At 40.7% G+C, this 23,705-nt stretch overlaps 1 protein-coding gene across 4 annotated transcripts in view; it reads right to left on the reverse strand.

Moving 5' to 3' along the window:
- Window positions 1-23,705, reverse strand: part of TASP1 (taspase 1) — a 243,041-nt gene that overhangs the window by 166,018 nt on the left and 53,318 nt on the right. For all 4 annotated transcript variants that reach the window (XM_075596056.1, XM_075596053.1, XM_075596057.1 and 1 more), the window contains 3 exons: window positions 23,041-23,161; window positions 21,712-21,796; window positions 12,321-12,400 (listed from right to left, as the gene is read on the reverse strand). In XM_075596056.1, the coding sequence (XP_075452171.1) occupies window positions 12,321-12,400; window positions 21,712-21,796; window positions 23,041-23,161 (286 nt within the window). The remainder of the gene's footprint in view (window positions 1-12,320; window positions 12,401-21,711; window positions 21,797-23,040; window positions 23,162-23,705) is intronic.

Raw genomic sequence — 23,705 nt, forward strand, 5'->3', positions numbered from 1 at the left:
AGATTGATGGGCAGCAACATTTGCTTCTCTAAGATCATTGCTGATGTCTTTCCTCCTTGGCATTGTGTTAACACACACCTGAATGCTCCAGACCAGCAAACTGCTAAAACTTCGGCTTTTATAGAGGTGGTCACCCTTGCTGTTGATCAATTAATCAAGGGCATTTGATTAGCAGCACCTGTCTGCTACAGCCACAGAGCTACCCATATGGTTTGTTAAAAAGGTGTGTTTTAAGAAAAGTACTAAGTGTGTATAGAGAGGGTGCTAGTCAGATAGTTGGCTGAAGGGCATTCCAGAGGCGAGGGGCAGTGAGGGAGAAAGGTTTTAGGTGGGAGAGGGCTTTAGACACAAAAGGGGTAGAAAGAAGATATCCTTGAGCAAAACGCAAGAGTCAGGATGGTGCATAGCGAGAAATTAGGGCTGAGATGTGCGGAGGAGCAGAAGAGTGTAAAGCCTTAAACGTGAGGAGAATTGTGTGTGTGTAACCCCTCTTTACCTCAGACTATAGAACATGTCACTGAGGTGGGGGCCTGAGTCCTGTAATTTGGAGTTTAACTTTTATAGTGGGTGCTACACAGAGTGGGAAACAGGAGTAATTAGACACAACAAAACTGTACGGAATTATAGCAAACTTTATTTATAATTTTGAACAGGGATACATACATAACCACACAGTATTTCTGCAATCCTACTAAAGCAAATCACTACCGCTGCACCTGTGTCTTTATATATTTTACAGTCACTGCATATTAGTTTGCATACCCTGTTGATCAGCAAGGATATTTATACAATAACTTTTCGTTGGAACTCTGGATTCAAACAGATGCAGGCTGTTGCTTCTTACAGTTAATTTGAAAACATAACCTGTGTTCCAATGCAGGGGGGTCTCTTTCCTTCCTCTGGCTGTTAAATCCTGATATTGCTACACTTAGTTGTTGCAGTGCTCCCTGAGGTGTCACTGTACTTTGGTGGATTTTGCTGGCCAGTACAGTCTCCTCACTCCATGGATCGATCAGGCCCTTGCAGAGTGTCCTGCAGCAGCCTCACCATATCAAACTGCCACCACAGTCCCCTCAGAAATCCCTTTCCAACTGTCATTCCACTGGCTAAGCACAGTCACATGGTCCAGTGAAATGTAATTCTTAAAGTGGCCAAGTCCTGTGCTGATAGCAGACACAGGGGGTTACATGTGTAATATGGGATTTGATAGCAAGCCAGGAGAGGGATTTCAGCAGAAGAGACTGACAGATTTAGGAGAGAGTAAAGTGATTCTGGCAGCAGTGTTTACGATAAATTGTAGAGGAGACAGGAAGGCCGGACAGCAGGAGGTTACAGTAATCAAGACGGGAGAGAATGAGGGCCTGTATTAGTTTTAGCATTTTAGCAGTAGAGCAACAGAGGAAAGGGCGTATCTTTGCAACATTACGGAAGAAAAAAACATCAAGTTTTAACTACATTATGAATGTGAAAGGAGAATGTGAGGGAGGAGTCAAATGTGACACCTAGGTAGCTTGCTTGTGATACTGTGTGTATGATAGAGCTGCCAACAGTAATTTAGAGGGGGGCAGTAGGGCCAGGCTTGGAATAAGTATGAGGTGCTCCGTCTTTGACATGTTAAGTTTGAGTCAGTGGAGGCCCATCCAGGATGATATAGCGGAGAGACATTCAGAGACTTTGGTCTGTACAGCAGGCATAAGGTAAGGGGTTGAAAAAGTAAATGTGTGTGTCATCAGCATAGAGGAGATATCTGAACCAAAGAGATGCTATAAGGTGTGTAAAGAGAAAAGAGAAGAGGTCCCAGGACGGATACCATGGCTACTCACACATGATAGGCCTTGAGCCTAGACATGCGAAATTGTGGAAGAAACAGAGAAAAACAAATCACAACTTAAAATTCTGTTTAAGCATGATTTGAACTGTTTTCTAATGTAAACAAGCCCAATTTGGATAGGCTTTCCCCACACTGTACGTCAGCCTTCAATCCCCTTTATTAATTTGGTGGCTGTTCTCTTTTTACAGTTCCATGTCATTTTTATGGAGTGGTGCACTGTATTCCATATTCAAGGTGTGGTCTTACTAAGGAATTATACAATGGCAAAATTATGCAGTCGTTCCTTCCATCCATACCCCATTTTATGTATGATAATATCATGTTATCCTTTGGCAGATACTGCCTGAAATTGAGCACCATTACTAAGCCTGCTGTCTACTAGTACACCTAAATCCTTCTTTATCAACGATTAATCCAAATGTTGCCTCATGTAGTTTGTAGGTAGTGTGCTTATTCTTGCTTCCCACATGCATACATAAATATAAATAGGGAGACAAAGAGTCCTCCTAGAAAGATCCTCATTAGCTGCACACAAAGCTAGGAATAAATAGCAAGGTTTAAATACCAGGTGTATGAATGATTCAGTTAGCTGTAAGGTATAGGTAAGCAATCGCTCCCAGCACTGTGAGAGGACAATTGCCACTAAAAGCCATGTGGCAAAAATAATAAATGATTTATTGTTTAATCAAAATAACACACAACATATAACGCATGCTCTAAACTATAATAAAAACAATTAAAATGTGAATGTAACAGGTGACAACCAAACTCGGGATGATCAGGGATAAATACCAACTTGATCTATAATTAAATCCCTAAGCATGTGAGTGAATTGTGTTAAGTGAGACAAAATCAATAGTTAAATACCATAGTGCAAATATCTAACTTCTCTCTATTTTGGGTGGTACATCATACAGTGCACACATGCATTCCCACATGCATACCCTTACATATATCTGTATTAAACCTTATCTGCAATTTACATGCCCAAGCTTCCAGTTTCTCCAAATTGTTCCGTAGAGAAATTACATGCTGCCCTGGTTTCATTACATAACACAAGTTTTGGGTCATCAGCAAAGTTGGAGACTTTCTCTTATATGCCAACATCAAGATCATTAATACAACATTTTTAAAAGCACTTGCACCAGTACTAGAGCTTCAGTTACTTTATTTACAACTGCAGCCCAATCTGAAAAGGTTAAATTTATGGTAATTCTGTTGCCTATACTTCAACTAATTTTCAATCTAGGAGCAAATATTTCACCCACACCAATATCCTTTATTTAGCACCATATCAATATCTAAGCTGAACACATTAACTCCATTGCCTTGCTCTAAAATCCTACTAACCTCCTCAAACTAATAGTTTGGCATGGCCTATCCTTCATAAATCTATGCTCACTATTACTAATATTCCTGAATATTTCCCCTCAGACAGACATTCAACTAGTTTCCCCATTGTTGATGTCAGGCTTGCAGGTCTATCATTTCATGGTTGTGATCTACAGTAGCTCTCTTTTCAAATATAGGTACCACATCTGCTTTAAGCCAACCTTGTGGTGCTGAGTCTGAGGAAATGGATAATTGAGTATTAAATATAACAGTCTGGCTATGAGAGAACTGCGCTTTAAGCCTCCTTGCATGCCAATGGGGTCAGCTTCTTTATCTAACTTAATTTTACCAAGCCACCTTTGCCATTCTTCTTACTGTGTCAAATAAATCTTAATTAAGGTTGATGTTTCCTCTTGCAATATTTCTTCAACTGACTCCTTCTTAGTACAGTATATCTTCTTATTTTGTTACTACTATAATTTACTTGAAGAACTTTCTAGAATTGATCTTACTTATGCCAGCTGCTCTTCGAAAAATACTCCTAACCCTTTGAAAGGGCAATGCATTACATTCCTGTAGATCACTCCTAAACTTCTTTGAACCCTTTTAAGTTGGTAGAAAGCATTCCTGAAAAAGCCCTACTGCCTCGGATAAACCATTGCAAACAAGAATAAGATGAACAATTAACACCAGTCTAATGATATCATGATGTTAAATTCAAATGAAGTCTTGCACTGCACAACAAATCTTTAGGAGACCAAGATCAATTAAAAAAACAATATTTATTTAGCAACTCATCTAAGAGATTCTCCTGCGCGTTTCATACCCAACTGTGCTTTTTTAAGGTGCAAAATCACATCCCGGAGGTGCCATAGCAATTACTTAAGATATACCCAAGATCTTTATATTCTTTAATATCAATGTACAATTATTTGTCCTTTCATATTTAAATGGATCTGCCCCATATCATAATGTATAATGTACTTTGTCAAATACTGACAATAAACCAAAAGATATTAATATCTAAACCATGAAGGCGGGATTATGGGAGATGGAGAATGGATCATCAGGAAGCGCATATCATGTGGGAACATAAGAAAGAAAAAAGTGCTTTTTGTGCAATATTGTGCAAACAGTGTTATGGAAAATTGCTAGCACAGAATGTATACACAGGGTACTCACAAACGTGAGGTGGAGTATGGACACATAAAGGTATCTTTATAGACTGACTTCAGTCTCTGGTGCAGGGTGGTGCCACAGCAAACAGATTCCCAGATAACCTTAGAGTAGGAAGACACTGGACATAGCGTAGACTGTAGGGCATTTAATAAAAAGGTAGACAAAATCCAATCTACTCACATATTAATAGGTTAAAAACAGCATTTTAGATCGCAATGATCTCAGCAGTTCGCGCTCTTTTGTTTCCACCGGATGGGTCCTCACTCGCAGGACTCCCTCCTTCCTTTCTGTGCGGGTCACGGATGCGTTCCGGCAACCGGAAATGATGTCATCCGTATCCGAAGGTTCCGGTGGGTAGAGGCAACGTCACTCTACGCGTTTCACCGTTCTTGGCGTCATCAGGAGTGGCGTTGCATAGAGTATGGGCAGTATATATACCATTTTACTGGCAATTAGTTCACTCAGATCTGCTGGTAGACACTTAACTCTAGCATTGCAATGCATTAATTAGCTGTTGCAATCTATTTGCGAGGGCATGTATATGCAGGATCTTATACAGCAAATAATAGCATTCCAATGTTAGATAGCTATTGCCAAATATGTTAGACATATATGTTATCCAAACACTGGGTGTCTAAGTCTGCTGTAACATTGTGATACAGAATCCTATCACTATATCATTTTAGTACTAGACATAGTGGGGCATATTTGTATAGCAGCAAAGTAATTATGGGCTGGTCAAAAAACATACATATAAAAACTACATCATTTATACACATGAAATAAAATGTTTATGGGAGAGCCCGTGTCATCTACAGCAGGGGTGCACAAACTTTTCCCCCTGCGCCCCCCTGCATGCTGTCTACCTCTACTCGCACCCTCCCGGCCCCCCCTTTCCCCTTACCTTGGCTCCGGCGTCAAATGACGTCACGTTGACATTTTGTTTTTTATGAAGGTAGTACTTGCAATTGGCCATAAAGTGTTTAGCTGAAAGTTGATTTTGGGTGAGGTTTCTCCTTAAGGATTGCACATGCTCAATAATAGGTTTGTTTTTAATTATTTATTTTACATTTTAAATACATTTTTAAACAGCAGAGTGACAAATGTAGAGGCATCACTAATTATTGGACCCAGATTGAAACCTCTATATTTATGAATGGATCTGCACTACTTTTTATATACTGTACATTCCCATTGGTTACCTTCTCACTAATAGGGAATGCCTTTACCTCTGATAACTTCAGGTCTACATATCAAATAAGGCACTTCAAATAGAAAATACAAAAAAAAACTAAAACACCTTGTAAAAATTGCTTGCTCAATCTCTTGGTTGAGCACCCCAATCTGAAATCTATTCCTACTGCCTGTATGCCTCCCAACATATCCACTTACTTACTAGACTTCCATTTCCTTATGTTCTGCATTGTATGTACACAGTATATGTATATCTTTATTTATATAGCGCCATCCTGGTACAAAGCGCTTTACAATAAACTCGTGTAACATAGTCCCAGAATATTAGGCAGCTGTCTGATTTTAAGGCAGAAAGTGCAAAAAAAAAAAAGGGGGAAAAAATGATCCATTCCACAGTTTCACATTTGCTGAGACTGTGGGATAGAAACTCCAGGCCAGAGTTTACAGTGATTCTGGTTTTCACTCACCTGCTCTCCTAATTGAGGAAGAGGAATATATTGCAGTTAGTTTGGCTGCTTCACTCTCTCTCAGAGCCTGGAAGGAAACTACTGTTCCCCAGGATCCAGTTCGGGATAGACGGCCCCCATGTATTGCAGCACCTGCGAATCTATTTGGACGCTATCCCCATTTGACAGTTAAGGATTCCATGTCATATCTGTGTGTTATTTAAAGTTGGTAACTGGCTTAACCAGCAACATTCCAGATAGGGATATGCTTGTGAGTTAGACTCCTGACAGGAGTAGATGTTTCCTTTCATTATTTCTTTTGTTCTTTGAGTGACAGTGTTTAAAATGTTTAGTATCACTAATGGAAAAATAAACCGCTGAAGGTTGAGGGCTGAGTGCCACTTGTGTGTGTATACACATGTTTGTCCCCCTTTTATACAAATTAAACCCTAGAAGACTGTCGGGAAGAGCCTGGGCAAACAGCAGTGCTACATAAAGGGAGCCATTTGCCACACGTGACATAATATTATAACACAATGGGAATAAGTGCTTCAGACAAAACAATAGGAAAAAAAAGAGTCCCTGCCACGAAGAACTTACTACATAGATTGTAAGTGGGGAGAACTTACAGAGACAGAAGGAGGGTGTTCTGGTAAGTACGTCAGCAGAACTACCCATATGCTGCTTTAAAGAGGTGTGTTTTAAGAAAGGTCTTAAAGTTGGAGAGGATGCCAGTTGAATCTTGAGGGGAAGGGCTTTCAACCCTTTAAGCCTGGTTGTGGGGGCCCTTGGAAGTCCCTTTCCTCTGTGGCTGCTTGGATCCTTGCCTCTGCGAGTCCACGTGTAGAGCCTCCTCTGGTATTACTTCCTGGTAATCCTCAGCAGTCCCTGCGACTCCAGTACAGGAGTTCCAGGGTTGGCATAGAGTTTCACAGAGTCCCACAGCAAAAGGGTATCAATAATTAAGCTACTTAGGAATGCCTAACAGATTTGCTATCTGGGGTCCCCCACAACCAGGGTTGAAAATCTTACAAAGAATGAATGAATTCGTGAGTTTTATTCCAAGCGTTTGTTTTTAAATGTTGGTTCATTAAATTATGGTATATAGCAGTTCTGTGCTATGTTTTCATTTTTCTTTTTCGCACATTATTTCTGAGAATTGTCCATCCGGAAGAGGTGCAATTTTTTCATCTTCAACTCCATTGATGTGAGTGTTCTCTATTAACTATCATTCACAGTGTAATCTAGGAGTACTATGGTGTAATATGACACATTTTAATTGATTGGGTTACACCTAGAATATTGATCCAGGCTGTAAAGGGTTAACTGCTTGGTGGTGATGTGTGTACTGTATGTTTATGATCATTTCCATCACCCTTTCTGGAGTGTTTAGGGTGAAATAGCATCTAGTGTTACCATTTTCACAGAGGTGACAGCATCTTTAATTAAGTGTGTTACTCATTGTTTCTCTACATTTTTATATTTTTCATCCATTGTATTGAGCACGAGTGAAAGTTCCAGCGCCAAGGAGGACTCTATTTGCAAAAACTTTTTCTATGGGTGTCATAGGAGACCAATGCTTTTAACACAAAAATAACCGCATTCTTTGAGCAAAATGTGAGATAAAATAAATTGTGATTTATTCACACAATGAACATACACAGCTTAATTTACAAAGTAATACGAAAATACACTTAGTTACGATAACTCTGGTTACAGGAAAGATCTTAGATGGAATCTCAGGTGAATCTTTTTACAGCATGTTGAATCTACCTCCCGACTAACTGCACAGACTTTTAAAATCTCACAAGGCCTATCTTTACACTGTGCAACCAATCACGGCGTGGGAACAAAACATCCCACCTATTGGCAAGGTTCGCCCATACTTCAGGAAGCCTGGCAGAGGCTTCAAGGTATGCCACGGGCATGTGCGAACTTTGGCCCTAAGCCGCTTAGCATACCTAGTCAAGCCCACTTCCCTGGTGACAGGTTGTCTCCCTGCCCCCTGACATCTCTACATCTATACATCTGTCAGGGACAAACTGTTTACCTCTCCCCCTCCCCACTTAACAATTTAACCTGTCAAGTCCTTTGTTAACTCCGGACCTATTCAGAAATTCTGGGACCATCCCCGCAGGGTGCCTTAGAAGTCCTGGGTTAAATTATGCATTGCTTACTCACTGGCATTTCCGGCCATGCATTCTAAAGGCTAGTACTTATACCCCAAGTGTCACCTCCTGTTCTGGCCTGAATGAAAATCTCCTTACCCTTATAATATTAATACACCAAAAAGAGGGGGACTTTTTTTTTTCATTACTTCTTATGAAAGTTTCTAATACAGAAAACATAACCGGTTTAATGATTACCCCCTAGCAGTATGCATAGCAAAAATCAGAGCGCTGGGACATTCCTATCCAAAGTTAGCTTACTGTTTATATGCTGCTACAAGGCTGCTGGTTTTTAAAAACCTTTTTCCTTTCTTGCGGTTGGCAGTGAAACACTATTGCAATGCGCACACACACGATACATAACTGATACAATGTAACTCGGCATAATGATGTAGTTCTCTTATGCTTAGCGGGACACAGACAATTCTAACACATTTACAGGCTTGCAGCCAGCAGTGGGCTGCAGAGCTGACACTTCACATTTACCCCATATGACTGAGGGGAACTCTGTTACATGACTTATACATGTGGTCTCTTTATACCTAGCAGGACACACACAGACCGTTCTAACACAATTACAGGGTTGCAGCCATTAGTGAGCTGTAGAGCTGACACTTTACATTTACCCACTATGACCCAGGGGAATCCGGTTACATGGCTTATACAGCTGATACATAGCATTACTCTAGCCCCCTTATCCCTGGGGGCAGAGACAAAGGCATTTTGAATAAATTTGCTGTATTACCACCCTTGTTGGGTTGCAGAGCTGACACTCTACACTTCCCAATCTGGCACAGGGGCATCCAGCCGGGCCAAATACCTTTATTAATGGCCTGGGTACCCCTTCACCGTAACAATGGGATTTGGATAATCCCAGAGGACTCACGGCTGCAGGACTTTACGATCTAAGTGGATATTCTTAAACTATTTTCTTGATACATTACTTGATTTTGTGTGTTACATTAGATTGTTAGTAAACATTTTGTATATTTGATATATTTGATTTGTTTTGGGGTGTAGCGCTATAGTTGTGTAATTGCCAACTTACCTGGTGAACACCAACTGGCCACAGTCGCCTGATCGCTCCTGTGGCCATTAGAAATGAAAAACATTGTATATTATTATTTACCGGGAACCAAGGGTTACCGGAGGTCAGGCGGACTGTATGTACAGAGGCGAGAAAAAGTTTGTGAACCACTTAGGATTTTCACATATTTCAAACCTAAATGTTATTACGACCTCTGCAGCATTTGATACTGTGGACCACCCTCTTCTCCTTCACATTCTCCATACTCTTGGTATTCGTAACAAAGCTCTATCCTGGATCACCTCCTACCTCTCCCAAAGTACTTTCAGTGTCTCTTATGCTAATACCTCCTCCTCCTCTATCAATCTCTCTGTGGGTGTATCCCAGGACTCTGTCCTGGGACCTCTTCGCTTTTCTCTGTACACACTTTCTATAGGTGACCTGATCCCATCTCTTGGGTTTAAATATCACCTCTATGCTGACGACACTCAAATTTACTTTTCAACCCCTGACCTTACCCCTGCTGTACAGACCAAAGTTTCTGAATGTCTCTCTGGGATATCATCCTGGATGTCCATCCGCCAACTTAAACTTAACATGACAAAAACAGAGCTCCTTATACTTCCTCCCAAACCTGGCCCTACTACCTCCTTCCACATTAGTGTAGGAAGTACCATCATTCACCCAGTAGCCCAAGCACGCTGCCTGGGGGGTCACACCCGACTCCTCTCTCGCATTCGCCCCTCACATTCAAAACATATATCTAAAACCTGTTGCTTTTTCCTACGCAATATAACAAAGATACGCCCTTTCCTCGGTTACTCGACTGCTAAAACTTTGACTCAGGCCCTCATTCTCTTCCGTCTCGATTACTGTAACCTCCTGATGTCTGGCCTTCCTGACTCTCAACTGTCTCCCCTACAATCTATCCTAAACGCTGCTGCCAGAATCCTGCTGAAATCCCTCTCCTGGATTCCTCTCAAATCTCACACACAATTCTCCTCCTCAATTTTAAAGCTTTACACTCTTCTGCTCCTACTTACATCTCCGCCCTAATTTCTCGCTATGCAACATCCCGACTCTTGCGTTCTGTTCCAAGGATGTCTTCTCTCTACCCCCTTTGTATCTAAAGCCCTCTCCCGCCTTAAACCTTTCTCACTGACTGCCCCGCACCTCTGGAATGCCCTTCCCCTCAATAGCCAACTAGCACCCTCTCTATCCACCTTTAAGACCCACCTTAAGACCCACTTGCTTAAAGAAGCATATGAGTAGCACCGCGGCTAATACTATACACGATACATAAAGCTTGGCCCCCTGCAGACGCACTTACCTGAAAGCCCTCCTACTGCCTTTGTACATTCTCCCCACCAATTAGATTGTAAGCTCTTCGGAGCAGGGACTCCTCTTCTACAATGTTACTTTTATGTCTGAAGCACTTATTTCCATGTTCTGTATTATTTGTTATTTATATGATTGTCACGTGTATTACTACTGTGAAACGCTATGTATATTAATGGCGCTATATAAATAAAGACATACATACATCTTAATCTAAGTCCTAATAATAGATGAAAATAACCTGATCAAACGAATAACACAAAAACATGATACTTTTTCAACATTTATTTATCCATAAATGATTCAACTTTTAATATCCACGTGTGAAAAAGTATGTGAACCTTTAGATTTAGTACCTGGTGGCACCACCATGAGGAGCAAGGACTTCAACTACGTGTTTCCTGTATCTGTTGGTCAGTCTCTCACAGTGGTTTTGAGGAATTTTGGCCCATTCCCCCTTACAGAACTGCTACAACTCAGTGACATTTGAGGACTTCCTTAAATGGACAGCTCACTTCAGGTCTTGTCGCAACATTTCAATGGGGTTTAGTTCTGGACTTTGACTAGGCCATTCTAAAACGCGTAATTTATTTTCCTGCAGCCATTGATTTATAGATCTGTTTGTATGTTTAGGATCATTGTTTTGCTACATGACCCGCTGCAGCTTCAGCTCACAGACGGATGGCCTGACATTCTCCTCTAGAATCTTGTGATACAATGCAGAATTCATGGATGTGTCAATGATGACAAGCTGTCCAGGTCCTAGTGTCACAAAGCAGCCCTGAACCATCATACTCCCACCTCAATGCTTGACGGTTGGGATGAGATTCTTCTGTTCAAACGCAGTGTTTGGTTTTTGCCAAACAATGTTTCTCATTGAGGCCAAAAAGTTCTACCATTGTTCCAGAAGACTTCATCTATGTGCTCTTCAGCAAACTTCAGACAGGCAGCAATGTTGTTTTTAGATAGCAGTGGTTTCCTCTTGGCTATCCTTCCATGAACACCATTCTTATTCAGTATTTTTCTGATGGTTGAGTTATGAACACTCACATTAGCCAAGACGAGAGTGGTCTGCAGATTCTTGGATGTTATTCTGGAGACCTTTGTGACTTCCTGGATGATTCGCTGGTTTGTTTTAGGCGAGATTTTGGTAGGACGACCGCTCCGGTGTAGTGACTGTGGTCTTGAACAGCAGTAATACACGTGACATAATATTATAACACATAGTGGGAATAAGCGTTTCAGCCATGAAAGTAACAATAGGAAAGGGAGTCCCTGCCCCAAAGAGCTTACAGTCTAAGTGGTAAATAGGGAGAACTTACAGAGACAGTAGAAGGGTGTTATGGTAAGTGCGCCTGCAAGGGGTCAAGGTCAGTGCATCGGAGACGTATAGTATCAGCCAGCTGAGCTACCCATATGCTTCATTAAAGAGGTGTGTTTTAAGCAAGGTCCTAAAGGTGGAAAGGATATTGAGGAGAAAGACATTCCGGAGGTGTGGAGCAGTGAGTAAGAAAGGGTTTAGGCAGGAGAGGGCTTTAGATACCAAAAGGGTGAGCTCAGAATTCAGTACACTGAAATAAACAAAGTAACGAGCTACAGTAGCATGGCATGGCATCCCAGGCACTTTAACATTATTTTAATGTTGACAAATACATCCTGATCCTATAAAGCAAAACCAAAACAATGCATTTTTTTTTCAAATGTTAGGATTCAACATAATTTTAAGATATTCATCAAAATCGTTAAAGTTTTTTTGGCACATGCAAAGTGAATGAAGAAAACAAAGCTCACAATAACGTACTCACTTGTAGCCATAATGTCTTGTGGACATGTAGGTATCCCATGGTCCACAGCCCATTTAAAGGCTCCATCTCCAACTAGAAAGCTAGATAAAGAGAAATACATGATATGGTTTTATTTTAAGCGCTAATATGATCAATGGGTCAGGTCATTTCTGATCCATATCTTCCCCTTGTCATTTCAATCTATGCAAGAATATTTATTGAGATTAAAGAAAAAATTGTTATCTAGCCAGACAGACAGTTACCTCTTTCAAGTATGTTCACGTCATAAAGTTACATAACTGTATTGATAGGGAGTCAGAGCCAAAGCTAGACTACTTCATCATAATCCACATGAATACAGAGATCTGAATGAATAGCAGTCATAAAAATGGGGCAACCAGCATTTGGGCAGTGGATAACCTTTAATGGTATTAATGCATTCATATACAGTACTCCAAGCACTGAAACAGGTTTTTATAAAGATACCGTACAATTGGTATATTATAGTATGTTTTTACCATTTTAAAAATCTCAATTTTATCAAATGTTTTCTGGCATACAAATACTAATATTTCTGGGTACGAGTCAAAAATGAAAATGCAAGATATATTATCTGTAAAATATGCTGAGTTTCAGGACGTTGGAGCCGAAAGCCTTTGTTGACAGCAGAGGTCTGTCATCTTGCTGGCAAAGTAATACTGGCTGGCACTTTCCCTCGTCTGGCGTCAAAATGTGGTGATGAAATATAAAGCCAAAAAAGCAAAAATATTCAAAGTGCCGGTACTTCTGGAAACAAGCTGGTCTCTTCAGACAGAGAACATGCTGACAAAATGTAAATTGTACCTATAACATTGTTTATATGCCAAAATGAAATAATTGCATAAATATTTATTATTACAAAACTGGACAGTATTGTAAAACAAAAAAAAATGTAAGGAGGAGCTACACAAAAAATATAATTTGTGATTGTAATCAGAATTACTTTTGTTTCTTACAGAACGAAAAAAGGATTTCAACCGGTTTTGCACCGGCATCATAAGAGAACAGTCAGGGACGTTTTAAAGCCGCATTTCCCATTCAAAAGATTTGCCATAAAATCAATATGTTCTAACAAAGCACAAATGGAGTTCTGGAGAGTTGTGGCTAAATGGGATAGGCATGGGATCGCCAACTATGCGGCTCTTTCCGCTCCTACTTGCGGCTCTCTGTAGGTTGCCAACCACCAGCTGCTGCCAATCTCCCTCACTATCCTGTCCTGGCTGTTGCTGCGGGAGTGGGGGGAAGGGGGTTGCTAAGGACCAGCATGCTAAGGGTTAACGTAGTGGTAGAAATCCAAGGATTCCAGCGGTGCACAGCTCAGTAGGAGACCAGCAAGGTGTTGGTTTAAAAAATATAAATTTATTGAAAAAACATGGTATGGGGGACACACTCTGACGCGTTTCGGACTGGCATAGTCCTTAATCATAGAGCTGACTCGCGCCGTTCATTCCCCCTGTCTTATGGCGTAAACCCCTCCCCCTTGCGTCATCGCACTATGTATTTTGGCGCGAAAATCGCCGGTAAGGAGCCTCATTGGCTAGTGCTCTATTCCAATCAAATGCCCGATCTCGTGGGTTGGAGTATGACGCGCATAATAAGCCGCGCGCACAGCCCCTCAAGCAGCACAAGCCGCGCCGTTGCTATGCAACCGCAGTAAACAATAACACTGATCTTCCCAGCATATCACTGTTTGAGCTGGTAAAACTACCGTATAATAGCCACGCGAGGGGATCGGGCAAGGAGGGGGGGGGAAGGTAAAAAGGGAGGGGGGAGGGGGAGGAAAAGAAAGAGAGAAGAGGAAAGGGGAAAAGGAACAATAAGACATGGGGGAAGAAAAATATAAAATTAGCATGGTATAACATGCCCAATGACATTAATAACATACATAACAAACAAAAACAATAAACATTAAAAATTATGTTGCGAATCTTATATCCGCGGTGGAGGTTATAAGGTACAGCAAAGGGCAATATACAGTAATGTAATGAATATATCATATATACATAATTTATATTAACAATGCATTTGTCATAAGAGATATATCATTTGCCCTTCCTGTACTCTAAATGAAGACATGGTTCTGCTCATTCCAGTTGAAATTAATGTACTATACATTATATCATAAAACTCCTGGGAGAAGCTGGGCAAAGAGCGCTTGGCAAGGGACGCTAGTACCACATCTATCTGGGAACTATGTGACCTAGGAAATTCATAAATTAGGAGATAAATAGCTCCCCATGGCTGCTAAAGTCTAGACTGGATATTAGTTAGATTCCTATATAGGTTTCTGCAATAAAGTTGCTGAAAATTAATTTATGAATTTTGGAGTCTATTCACATAAGTTGGTTCTACACTACCTTAAGTATTGTGTGCCACTGAAATAAATGCGCACAATTTGCTCAATTAAGGAAATGTTTTAATTCCCAGTCCTGATTCATGCCCCTGGGTGCCATTGTCCCAAGGGCATAAATCCAGAACATTTCTCTACGATTCAATAGTGCCTCCCTATTTCCCCCTCTAGGATGTGTAGAGATATTCTCAATGGCACTGTATGCAAGTGTTTTGATGGATCCAGATGGACATGCATTAAAATGGCGCGCTACTGGGAAACGTTCATCTTGATTTTTAATACTGCGAATATGTTCTGTAATTCTCACTTTCACTGATCTGATGGTCCTGCCTATGTAGCCACTGCCACATGCGCATTTCAATAGATAAATTACAAAATTAGTATTACATGTCATAAAGGACTCGATCTTGTAGATATGACCAGTATAGATATCCCTCAAGGATTTTACAGGTTCCGCATACCTACAAAGGTTGCAATTGCCACATTTAAAAAATCCCTTTGGTGGCCGTGTAGTGTTTTTATTTTTTGAGCTAAACAGACTAGGAGATACAAAATTACCGATGGTCTTGGCTTTCTTGAATACCATTCTTGGTTTTTGTACAGTATATGGGTCCAATTCTGAATCCAGTTTCAGAACTCCCCAGTGTTTCTGCAGAATGTACCTTATCTGCTCTGCTTGTTTAGAGAAAGTGGTTATGAAGAGTGGGGCCTGTTTAGTATCGTCCCTTTTGATGGATTTCTTGGAATTCCTCTTTTTGATCAGATCATTCCGATCAGCTTGTAAAGCATATTGAAATGCACTCTCCAGGTCCCTCTCCCCATAACCACGTTCTCTGAATCTTTTCTTAAATTCGTCAGCTTGTACCAAAAAGGACTCGTCAGTGGAGCATAGTCTCCTCAATCTTAAAAACTGCCCTTTGGGTATGCCCTTTATGAGGGGTCTCGGGTGGGCACTGTTCGATATGAGAAGAGAGTTTTTGGAGTTTATTTTCCTGTAGATGCTGGTCTGAATTTGTTGTCTAACATCTATGTATAAATGTAGATCTAAATAATAAATCTGTGAGTCACTGTATGAATGTATAAATTTCAAATTATATGTATTTGCCTCAAGATATTCAAAGAACTCGTGTAAGGTGTCAGTGTCCCCATTCCAAATAAGTAATAAATCGTCAATGAAACGACGGTAAAAAACAATATTATCTCTAAAGGGGTTATTGTCACCAAAAATGTGAGTGGACTCCCAAAATCCCATAAACAAATTTGCGTATGAAGGTGCAAATGACGTGCCCATGGCTGTGCCTTGTGACTGTAAATAAAATTGTGTGTCAAACATAAAATAATTGTGCTGTAACAGAAAAGTGTTAGCATTTGCTTGTACTTTGTGGAACATCAACCCCATCCACTGGAATGTTAATGAGCAAAGAGGACACAAATAACTTCAGCTGCACTGAATCTCAACCATCCCAGTGTACATCTGTGTTGCCCCAAAGGTGGACAGCCTTTGGCACAGCCAAAGGGTGTGAGACGTTTTCTGATGTTAAAGCTAGTCTATTTCAATCTGAAAATCACAAGCACTTTATCCCCTGTACCCAATTTTCCAACTCTGTCAATGAAATGTCTGTTAATGGACTGTATAACCTCTGTTCTTTTAATGTAACCATGTGTTTTTTATAACTCTGTGCCCAGGACATACTTGAAAACGAGAGGTAACTCTCTGGTAAAACATTTTTATAAATAAATAAAATGGCTCTTCTTCCTTGAGAGGTTGCAGACCCATGGGCTAGGCCAAGCCATGGTTATGCTAAACGTAGTGTAATGAAAGAAGAAAAGGCTGCCACACGCCAAGAAAAGCGCAACAACCTTGTAAATAACTTAACTTACAATTATCTTGAAGCCCAACACAAAATATAAATGATTATTAACCTTTCAGACCTACATTCCTCTGCTGACATGTTCTGAAGTGCCGGTTGGACATCAGAAATACAGTACTTTAAATATCATTCACAATAAAAGCTTAAAGAGATGTACAAGTGGGTCCACTTATTATTAGGTTTTTCTAAAATGAGCGTGTGACTATTCTTCCAAGGTGATTCACATGAGAATACGGACTGATTGCAGACCTTGCAACTGATTGGATTCAATGAAACAATGCGGTGTAACATACTGTATGAACTCAGACTAACAGAAACCAGAGACTAAGAACTGCAAATCATCCCTTCAAGCCCTATGTCAACTAAACCAGCATGATATGGACTATGAAGACGAAATGAAAAGTACAACAGTTAGTTCTCTTTTAAAGTGGCAGTCACCTATAGCAGGCCAAAAAAATAACAATCATTATTAGAAAGGCTAAGGCTGCGCGTCTAGTGCCGGCGACAGCGACATCACGTGAAAACAAATGCATGGCCACCGTCGCGTGCGCTTATAGTAAGCACGATGTGACGGCTTGGTCGCGATCACTGGAAGTCATCTCAATTTGATTTTTCCAGTGACCGCAGCCTGATGTCACTGTTGCCGTTGCTATAAGCGTAGCCTAAGGAAGCCATTAATTGGCCTCTGTGACACAGCCTTCTCTTAACTCACGTCCTACCTTTCCAACCGCGCCTTCAGTGTTTCCTTCTCTGGTGTCTCCTCCTCTTCACTCTCTCTCTCTGTTGGAGTCCCACAAGTTCCTATCCTTGGCCTTCTGCTCTTCTCCCTCTACATCTCTTATCTTTGTGAAGTAAAATAATCCTTTGTCTTTCAGCATCATCTTTATACTGATGACTCCCAAATCTACCTCTCCACCCCTGACCTTTCCCCCACTCTCGTGTCTCCAACTGTCTCTGCAATCTCCTCCTGGATGTCTCACCACTACCTGAAGTTTAACATATCCAAAACAGAATTAATATTCTTTCCGCCTTCCACTGCCACCTCTACACCAACACACCCTGTCTGTCAATAACACCACAATCTCCTCAACACCTCAAGCCCGCTGTCTAGGGGTCATCTATGGACTCTGATCTCTCCTTCATTCCTCACATTCAGGCCCTCTCGAAATTCTGTTGTATCCACCTCCAAAATATCGCCAAAGTATGCCTTTTTCTCACTCATGATGCAACTTAAATCTTAATCCACTCTCGTCATGTTCGGCCTTAAATACTGCAACCTTCTCCTAGTTGGCATAACCCTTGTCTGCCTCTTCCAACTCCAATCTATCCAAAATGCTGCTGCTAGACTCATCTACCTCACTCACCGCTCCACTACACATATCCCTACACTGGCTTCCCATAGCCACTAGAATTAAATTTAATATAAAAGGCCAAGGATGTCGGCAACCATCTATATAGGAAAAATAATATACTGTTCCCAAGCGTCACCCATCCAAATACTAACTGTGCCCGATGTTGCTTAACTTCGGTGATCTGACTAGACCCGGTGTGTTCAACATGGTACTGCACCGACACACTTTATTCGAGCAAATACCCGGTATGTACCTGGCAGATACCTGGAATGCGCCGCTCCTCACCTCTGACAAGCCCCGTTGCATTTGCCTTCCCAGCCTGGGTTCATGCCTGGCTGATGGGCGGCTGATCTGTTAAATGAGGATGATTAGGATTTAATAGGCTGCAATGCTTCGGGTGTCTACCAGATGGCATAAATTCATGAATTGTAATGCAGTGTATATATATATACTGTGCAGTATTGCAGCCAGCGGGAATAAAATGCTTCAATCCCTGCCTGAAAAATAACTCAATGTACTCGGGCAGAAAACAGTCACAAACCTCAATACACCCGGGTATACCCGAATTCGTGGGACTAGCCAAGCTCGAATAAAGTGTGTCGCCAGTGTATGGCCGTTGCCAACAAAAGTATTAATATTTTGTAATATAAAGCAAAGTGTTAGGTAATGATTATAAGATCGCTTTGTGGTTGTATAAAAAAAAACCTGACAAATTGGGTAGATACACTGGCGACACACTTTATTCGAGCTCGGCTAGTCCCACGAATTCGGGTATACCCGGGTGTATTGAGGTTTGTGACTGTTTTCTGCCCGAGTGCATTGGGTTATTTTCCAGGCAGGGATTGAAGCATTTTATTCCCACTGGCTGCAATACTGCACAGTATATATATATATACTGCATTACAATTCATGAATTTATGCCATCTGGTAGACACGCGAAGCATTGCAGCCTATTAAATCCTAATCATTATCATTTAACAGATCAGCCGCCCGTCAGCCAGGCATGAACCCAGGCTGGGAAGGCAAACACAACGGGGCTTGTCAGAGGTGAGGAGCGGCGCATTCCAGGTATCTGCCAGGTACATACTGGGTATTTGCTCGAATAAAGTGTGTCGGTGCAGTACTTATAATACTTATATTATATTATCATCATACTGATCACTACAGCAAAGCGTGGATACTATTGTGATTGATTGATACTGCTGAACGACTTGCATTCCGAAGAATTCTTAAACAGTCTTAGTCCAACCGCAATGCCTCCTCATGAACCGAAACTTAAAGTAGGAGCCGTTATCATGCTCCTTAGAACCCAATGCCATTGAGAGGACTATATAATGGTAGAAGAGTTCCTGCTACTCAAATACAAACACACATAATAGAAGCAAAGGTGATCTGTGCAGCTAACTCCGACACGGTACTTATTCCAAGAATCCCACTCATTCCATAAGACACAAATTTACCATTCAGTTCCAAACGAAAACCATTTCCCATACGATTGGCTTTTTCAATGACAATCAATGTCACAAGGCCAAACGTTTGTTAAAATATGGCTTTACCTACCTAACCCTGTTTTTAGTCATGGACAATTATATGTTGCTAGAGTCAGATCGTTTGATTTACTTAGTTTAGTGTCGGAGAAGAACCCAGAAATTGACAATTGTGTCCTTTAGAGAAATCTTTGATAAAATATAATTTTCAAAAATAAATGTATGAATGTTTAATTAATAACCTTTAAGATCTGCTAGATCGGCTTATATTACACTGGGTATAGCTAGTTAAATGTACAACCCTAGTAATGACTAACAAAAGTCTCAACGGTACTGCCCCACCCTCATCCACAAATATTTCCCTAAATGCCCCCTATGTTCTGCCCACGACATCCCCATCTCCTCCCACCCTATTACCTCCTCTCACTCCCGCCTGCAAGACTTTTCCTGTGCTGCCCCCTATCTCTGGAATTTCCTACCACCTACCATCAGACACTCCCCCCAGCTTTCAGATGTAAAAAAAAAACCTTAACGGCTTCAGCTGTCAGATCGGGCCATATTCTAACCTGAGCCACACCTTATCCTACAATAAGCAGCCACCTTACCTTCTTGTTTCAATATTGTCCCTCATTCCCTCTAGACTAAGCAGTGCCCTCATTACCTCAGTGTACACGTTTATGCTAGTTTGTCCTCATTTGTATGTAACTGGTCATGTTTCTTTAATATACATAACTCTGTAGCCCCATTGTACCGCGCTACAAAATATGTTAGTGCTTCACAAATAAGCGATAATAATAAATATTACGTTAACTCAGCGGTGCGCAAACTGTGGGGCGGGGGGCGCGACACTGCCGACGGGGGGCGCGGGGTTTACAGAGGCCCCGCGCGCTTCCCGAAGGCACTTAAATTAAGTGCCGGGGGACCTGCAGGGCCTCTGTAAACCTAACTTACCGTGGCTCCGGCGGCTTCCTCCCTGCGGCGCCATGGCAACGCGGCGTCAAAATGACGCTGCGAGGTCATGTGACGTCACGTTGCTATGGCAACGTGACGTCATTACGCCGGAGCGCGGGTAAGTTGGTGTTGGGGGGGGGGGGGCGCGGGAGTGAGGCGCAGGGAAAAAAGTTTGCGCCCCCTTGCGTTAACTGACCAAAGCAGGATCTTTGCTGATCAATTACAGGAGAACGAATAGATCAGCAGCATAGGGAATTAGTTTTCAATAAAGGTAACCAAAGGCTGCATATATTAAAACAAACATATCTTTTTTTTGTTTTAAGTGCCGCTTAGATTGCCTCTTTAAGATTAGTTGGGAATTACAAAGTAGGAATCTGAGGGCACATTAAGCCATAGATTTTTCAACTTTTTATTTTGGAAATCAAAATATTTTTTGTTCTATTCTAGCAATATTAAATATCAAGCTTATGTTAAAAGGCAGAGAACTATGTTTTGACTGGCCAAGCACATTGCACTGAATCACCACGAAAAAAAGACAATGCTGATTGCTTTATTTATAAACTCCATTAATGAAATTCTCTGTACTAATAAAAAGCACAGCTTTGTCAGAACATTCTCCTGATAGTTAATACATGCTAAACCTATTTTATCTGGCAGTTGTTTTGATTCGGGCAGCAGATCAGAAGCATTGAAATTACACCCTCTGCCAATATTTCGCCTTTTGATTATTCTGTTGATTAAAGTTAAAGGTATTCCAACAGTGTGTTATTTGGTAACGTGGTATTGGTAACAGGCTCAAATTCTGGCAAAACATTTCCAGTGAGAGATAAGGCTCCACTTACACATCTAACAAAATAGAAATGTGGTCTGTGCACAAAAGGCTGAATAGCCATTACTTTTATACTCCAAACTTGCTGCGTGCTACCCATTAGCAATAAAGTCATCTGTTTAAAAAATCCTTCCTTACCACTACACACAACAGAAATATGCAAGTGCAAGCCAAATGTTGCTAAATGGGACGCAGAGGAACTTTGTTAAAAAAAAATATTTTTCAAGTTGGACTTATAATCTTTTGTTGCTTAAAGCAGAGCAGAGGAAATAAATTAGTAATGTCAAAAATATCCACGTAAACATCAAGAGAAGGCAATTAATAATCTCACATCATGCGTATTCACATGTTCACCCAGTAGACAAGATGTTCCAAAGACCAAAAGATAAATAACATTGTTCACAGCCCCATCCCATGTACAAAACGGCTGATGCATAACAGACATAGGTCAGGGGAGATTGCCGGTCTGAATTGAACACACACACACATTAAAATTCAAAGGGCTAAAACATATAAAAACTTAATACAATTACCAAGGAGGGATTCTGCCAGCTGAGAGCTTTCCTTTCTGTCCTTCACACAGCAATTTATTTGCTGCCAAAACTGGATTTTTGATTCCTTTAACAAGAAAGCAAAATGGTTAAAAAAAATCATATTAAATCTAACTGTCTGCATGATGATACAACATCATAATCCGATTTATTTATTCAGGATGCACATAAAGTGTATGTTTTAACCCTATTCATGTCAGAGGAGTCGCGGAGCCCCCTCCGGCAAACAGCAATCACGTCATCACATAATCGCAGCGTCACCGATTACGGACTCTGAAGAGGAGGAATCATCCTCGTGTGTTTCCCCGAGTTTTTGATCGGGTTCTGTACACCACATGAGCGCAGGACGCTGTCCCCTAAAAATCGAGCTAAAAAAGCCCATTATGTAGCCACACCGTCATGGGGACCCTGGAGTGCCACATCGCAGGACGTAGTGGTTACTTCATGGGGCACTGAAAGGGTCTAACCACAAAAGACATTCATATTGGAGTCCTTTTTAATAGTTAAAATGGATGATATCTTTAAAAAGCCTTTAATTCTATGTTAAATGTGTGAAAACATCAGGCTATCAATTCTCTATGGCCATGGATTTGCTTTTGTAGTAATCTGCTTTAACAATCCAAAAATGATTATGTTGTGCGTCTCATTAAAAATATTTACGAAAAATATTAGTCTGGGCTTATTACGATGAGTGGGAACCAAGTAACAGTGGGGAATCATACAAAAAGATGCAAAAATACAGAAAAATATATTTTGTAAAGATAACGATATGAGAGACTTTGCATCCACGAGACCATGATATACTTAATAATAATAATAATAATAATGTTTTTTCTTGTATAGCACCAACAGAGTACAAAGTTTTGCAGGCACGAATCCCTACCCCGTACAGCCTAAAGTCTATTTTTTTGGTGCCAGATGCACAGCGAGATAAAGTGACTTCCCCAATGTCACAAGGAGCCGGACACGGGGATTTGAATTAGGCTCCCCTGCTTGAAACTCGGTGCCGTTGTTCTCAGAGTCGGAGCCTTTACTCACTGAGCCGCTCCTTCAGCCCTTTCACTTACTATACTGTAACTTGTTCAGAAAATCTTTTTAACTCTTGCACCCTCCACTCTAGAAGAAAACTAAGTAAACATCTACAGATACAATCAATCCCTAATCACAAAAACACATGTTATATGTTTGTTATTGAAGCGCAGGGATATAATGACTTCACACTCTTACTGTTTGCACTATTATTCCTTACATCACATTTATTATTGACTGCACACCAAATCAGATGTAAAAGTTAGTACGCATGGACCGTACCACTTAGTGATCCCACTGCTCCAAAGCTTAAAGACTTGCCGTCCATTATGCTGGCGTCACATTCTATTTCTCCCAAGAGATTCAAGTTGGACCCCATTCCAGCATTTGTAAAAGGGGAGTCCTAAATGCAGAAAAGAATAATGAATTTAGCACATAAGAAAGACAAATAATTATATATTTAATGTTTTTTTTCCCAAGAATCACCTTTTGAGAAAAACAGGGAACGCATTCTTAAACTATGCATCATAACGACTCACCCCAAATAGTAAAGATCATATAATTACGCACTTCAATCTTTTACTACTCCTACAATACCAAGTAGAGATCACAGGCTACAATGAAGCAAAAAATGACAGTAAACAGAGGTTGAGGTGGCATTACGAAAAAAAAAAAAAATGATGTTCTTCCTTAGTTTTTGACAATTTCCAGAAGAATTTAGAAGTATGCAATAACTAGAAGCATTGCACGCAACTCATGTATGAATCAAGAAGGTAAATTAGGAAGCAAAACAGAAATTTGTTAATGAGAAAAATGTAATACTCAACATTCTACGTGCCAAAAAATTATTTGGGGTTTGATGAAGTTTCCCATCATGAAATTAAGTTTTGGTTAGTGCTGGAGACCAACGCCAGCTTTGTGGTTATATCAAAGAAACATTCTCAAAA

The sequence above is a fragment of the Ascaphus truei genome, chromosome 4, assembly GCF_040206685.1.
Source record: "Ascaphus truei isolate aAscTru1 chromosome 4, aAscTru1.hap1, whole genome shotgun sequence".
In the NCBI taxonomy this organism is placed as follows: domain Eukaryota; kingdom Metazoa; phylum Chordata; class Amphibia; order Anura; family Ascaphidae; genus Ascaphus; species Ascaphus truei.